The 4,380-nt window shown below is 45.5% G+C and overlaps 2 protein-coding genes across 2 annotated transcripts in view; both read right to left on the bottom strand.

Moving 5' to 3' along the window:
• Nucleotides 1-2,273, bottom strand: part of LOC106816816 (hemicentin-2-like) — a 10,638-nt gene extending 8,365 nt beyond the window's left edge. The window contains exons 1-3 of the mRNA XM_014821448.1: nt 2,241-2,273; nt 1,733-1,845; nt 1,158-1,328 (exon numbers count right to left, since the gene is read on the bottom strand). Coding sequence (XP_014676934.1) covers nt 1,158-1,184 — 27 coding nt within the window. The 5' untranslated portion in view covers nt 1,185-1,328; nt 1,733-1,845; nt 2,241-2,273. The remainder of the gene's footprint in view (nt 1-1,157; nt 1,329-1,732; nt 1,846-2,240) is intronic.
• On the bottom strand, nt 1,722-4,374 carry LOC106816815 (hemicentin-1-like). Its single transcript, XM_014821447.1, has 5 exons — nt 4,353-4,374; nt 3,961-4,101; nt 3,365-3,546; nt 2,241-2,548; nt 1,722-1,845 (listed from the first exon to the last, which is right to left on the bottom strand). Exons 3-5 carry the CDS (start codon nt 3,497-3,499, stop codon nt 1,722-1,724), a joined length of 567 nt encoding a protein of 188 aa, XP_014676933.1. The 5' UTR covers nt 3,500-3,546; nt 3,961-4,101; nt 4,353-4,374.
• Nucleotides 4,375-4,380: the final 6 nt, after the last annotated feature.

Here is a 4,380-nt window from a genome sequence, read left to right as displayed (position 1 = left end):
GTCTCATCTTCCTCCCCCTCCTCCTTTCTTTCTCTCGTCTGCGGCTCGTGTCCCGGTTTGGTTTTCTCCTCTCTCTCTCCCCTACTCTCATCCTTCTGTCTCTCTCCTCTCGTCTCTTACCGCATCGTAACTCTCTTTCTCTTCTCCATCCGTCCGCCGGTGCTTTGTCTTTCACTCTTTCCTCATCTGCTCTCTCTCGGTTCTGCTCTCCTCGTCGTCTCCGTTTCCCTCTCGCGTTCTCTCTCTCTGCCTCTCTTTACCTTTCTCGTGTTCTCGTCCTCGCCTCTCGCCCTCCGTGTGTCCTCGCAACTTGTCTTTGGGGCCTCGTGGCCCGGGCCCGGCGGGTAAACGCGTCTCTGTTCTGGTTCTTATCTCCCAGCTTCGAAAAAGTCTCTCCTCCCCCCCCCCCATAGATATACCTATAGCCTCATATATATGTAGTCGCAGGTAATATATATATATTATACGATATGAGAAACTCAGACTGTGATTGAGATTTACTTACTGAGATCTTCTGGGCCTAACTCTATTAACAAGCCAGAATGGGATACACCAAACAGCAGTCTGTGACACGTGGGATGTCGCAGATCGAGTGCACTGCTCAGTCTCCACTATCAATGATATATGTCAAGGTCGAACAGCGTTTTTCTCGGCATGCCGGTGCATTCTCGCTGCTTCGCGGCACTGTGTACGGGTGGCACACTAATGCGACAACTTTCGAGCGGAACTGATGTGCAGGCGCCTGCGCGCCCCTTCCAGTCGCAACAGCGCAAACCCGCACAGCAGATGCGATAAAATGCAGTAATTTTACGAAGAGATGCAACTGGGAACAATGTTATGTTATTTTTTGTTTCAGTTAAGGAATAAAGGAGCAAAAAGCAGTTGACAAAGAATTATTACCTTCACTGGCAACACACACAGACGCGATTAAATCATAATTTTACACGACAATGTTTTTTTGTTTCATTAAATAATGACAAAACTAATTTACAAAAATCATTGAAAAAAATGACCTTCACTGCAACACACACAGACGCGATGAAATCATAATTTTACACAACGGAAGACGTTTTTTTCGCATGCACGCACGCACAGTACATTAGATTTCCATAAATATCCTTCCGTTCTGCTCTCGGGTAAGGGAGATTCGCACACACCGGACATGATTCTGATGGTTTCGGCATAGGCTTGCTCGAAGTGAATCATATCGCTGTTCTTGAACCACGTGATGACCGGCGTCGGCGATCCTCTAGCCGGACACTCGATGGTCACTGGGTGGTCCTCTATCGCCACCAAGTCATCCTTAGTGTCGCCGATCGTCGGAGGAACTGAAACAGAACGTCGATCTAATATATTACTTGCATCATAGAATAAAGTGATAGTACTGCAGCGATGGCTCAACGGGTAGAGTGCTCGCCTCGCATGTGGAAGGTCGGGGGTTCAACTCCAGGCCGGGTCATACCAAAGACTTGAAAAATGGTACACATGGCTTCTCTGCTTAGCACGGAAACGGAGATAGGCACCGCCCTATGTGTCACATAGCCACGGGAAGGATTTAACTAACTATAACTTTAGGAAATCTCCAGCATATTTTTGCCAAGGGTATAATACATATACACCTACAGTAGAATACAGTAGTAGTACAAAGATAGATATACACTTATATGTCTACTTAAGGCTGTCTACCTAACTGTATACCTATGGTACCTACGGTATCGATATTATATAATACCTAGAACTTGTACGTAGAAGTCCTTCTGAATGTCGCCGGATATGCTGCTGGCGACGCATGTGTAATGTCCGGAGTCATCCTCCGTCGCCGTGACGACGTTCAGTCGGTCGTCCCTGAAACAAGTGAACAGGTAAGCGAATTACCCCCTCTGACGTCATCCGGTTCGATTGGGCCGAATTGAGTTCTCAGGTGGTTGCTGCTGCAAGGTGAGTCATGGTTCGCACTTTGGAATCTTAGCGTACTGTCACGTATAATAGTATTAAGAGTTTGAATTTACAAGCATACCAAGCATTCCGGCAATATTCAAGGGCAAAGAAGACGATATCTTCGCAAACGATTTATCATTCAAATAAGTTATATCAAAGGAAAGATCTGCTAAACAAACAGATAGAGGTTTCAGACTCGCTTAAATAACCGCATAAGATCAGAAAAAAGGCGTTCGATTGAAAATCAAGGTCAACGTCGCTGTCAATGTCAAGGTCAACGTCGCCGTCAACGTCAAGGTCACCTTGCGACGACGTCGGCACCTAGCGGCGTCGGCCGCGTCGGCAGCGGCAGCGTTCCGATGGTCGCGTAGCTCACGGACTCCTCGTCCTCATACTCCTCGTCCGCTCGCACGGGAATGTCGCTCCTCTCGCGAGATCCCGTGCGTCGCAGCAGCCGCGAGTCGTCGGCGGCGTAGCGGTAGAAGTCGGACGAGGCTTCGTGTCGGCTGAAGCTGTCTGCGGTTATGTATATGCCGCCGGCAAGAAACGGTTCGCTGATGAGGGCCGCTGTGTCGTCACCGTGACCCCCGCTCATCATCATCTCATCGTTCTGCAATGAGACATGGAACAGTTGTGCATCATGCGGTAACATGGAACAGTTGTGCATCATGCGGTAATGAAACATGGAACAGTTGTGTATCGTTTTACAATGAAACATGGAACAGTTGTGTATCGTTCTACAATGAAACATGGAACAGTTGTGTATCGTTCTACAATGAAACATGGAACAGTTGTGTATCATGTGGTAACAAAACATGGAACAGTTGTGTATCGTTCTACGATGAATGGTAACGAAACATGGAACAGTTGTGTATCGATTTACAATGAAACATGGAACAGTTGTGTATCGTTCTACAATGAAACATGGAACAGTTGTGCATCATGCGGTAACATGGAACAGTTGTGCATCATGTGGTAACGAAACATGGAACAGTTGTGTATCGTTTTACAATGAAACATGGAACAGTTGTGTATCGTTCTACAATGAAACATGGAACAGTTACGTACGATGCCGTAACGAGACACGGAACAGTTGTGTATCATGTGGTAACGAAACATGGAACATTCCTACATCTATCTATGATAAAACACGAAACAGTCGTGCATCGTTCTACAATGAAACGGGTCTCTGCAGATAGTGTCGGGTACGTGTACTCCTACAAGAAAAAGCAAGAGTAACAACGGAAGAAGACAAAGAGAAAGGTCATGATGAAAAAAATGAAAAAGAAGAAGAAAAAGAAGAGAAGGAGGAAGGCAATAAGAAAGAGAAAAATAAAAAAAGGAAGAACAAAAGTAATTTCTTTTTTAAAGCAGACAATTTTGTGTTGTATAAAAATAGTGCACGAGAACAGCTGACGTCACTCACATCTGTGTCATAGATAATGGCGTCCAGTATTCTGGTGTCTTCATTGGTCACCACGTGGTTGTTCTTGTACCAGGAGATAGTGGGAGGCGGCCTGCCGGACGCTGGACACTCGATGGTCAAATTCTTACCAAGCATCACCTTGTAGTTCTCAGTGATGTGCCAGTTGGTAATAGATGGCGGCACTAGGAATCGTTAACCAGAATAAAATAATTATATTTGTAATTGAATATAATGTACGCAACGGAGACAAGCACTCTCCCGCACGCACTGTTAATATAAAATAGGCTAGTATATACTGGCGTTCTAGGATTGAATAATATTAAAGAAAATCCTCTTCCATCCAAGAAAGATCCATCTATTACGAACTTATCCATCTAACATCCACCCACCTATATGCACATGATGCATGCATGCTACAGTTACAAAAGCTAACACCCACCCACCCATATAGCTATACTTACTATAGCTAGCACCTACCTATAGCACTATAGTTGCCATATAGACTTCGCTACTCTACTGTGCTTGCACATGTGCTATGTATGTGTGCTATGTATCTGTATAACCGAGACTACACAGTGACTAGTACTAACACGCACCTAGCACTTCGACGGTGAAGTTGTGGGAGGCACTGCCTGCAGGGTTGCTGGCTTGACAGCGGTAGAAGGCAGAGTCCTGCTCCCGTACCTGTATGATACGCAGCAGCTGGTTGTCGTAGAGCAGCAAGATGTGGCCGGGATCTATGCACGTAAACAATCACAACGTCAACAACAACAAAAACAACAACAACGACAACAACAACGACGATTACAACAACAACGACTACGACAACAATGACAACGACAACAATAATGACTATGACAACGGCAACAACAACGACTACGACAACAACAACAATGACAACAACAACAACAACAACAACAACAACAACAACAACAACAACAACAACAACAACAACAACAACGATGAGCTGAAGGTATAGATGACCTACCATCCAGTGAGAGCAGGCTGCCGTCGCG

Source organism: Priapulus caudatus, unplaced genomic scaffold (assembly GCF_000485595.1).
Source record: "Priapulus caudatus unplaced genomic scaffold, Priapulus_caudatus-5.0.1 Scaffold1495, whole genome shotgun sequence".
Taxonomy (NCBI): Eukaryota; Metazoa; Priapulida; class Priapulimorpha; order Priapulimorphida; family Priapulidae; genus Priapulus; species Priapulus caudatus.
This window is presented reverse-complemented; position numbering and strand designations above follow the sequence as displayed.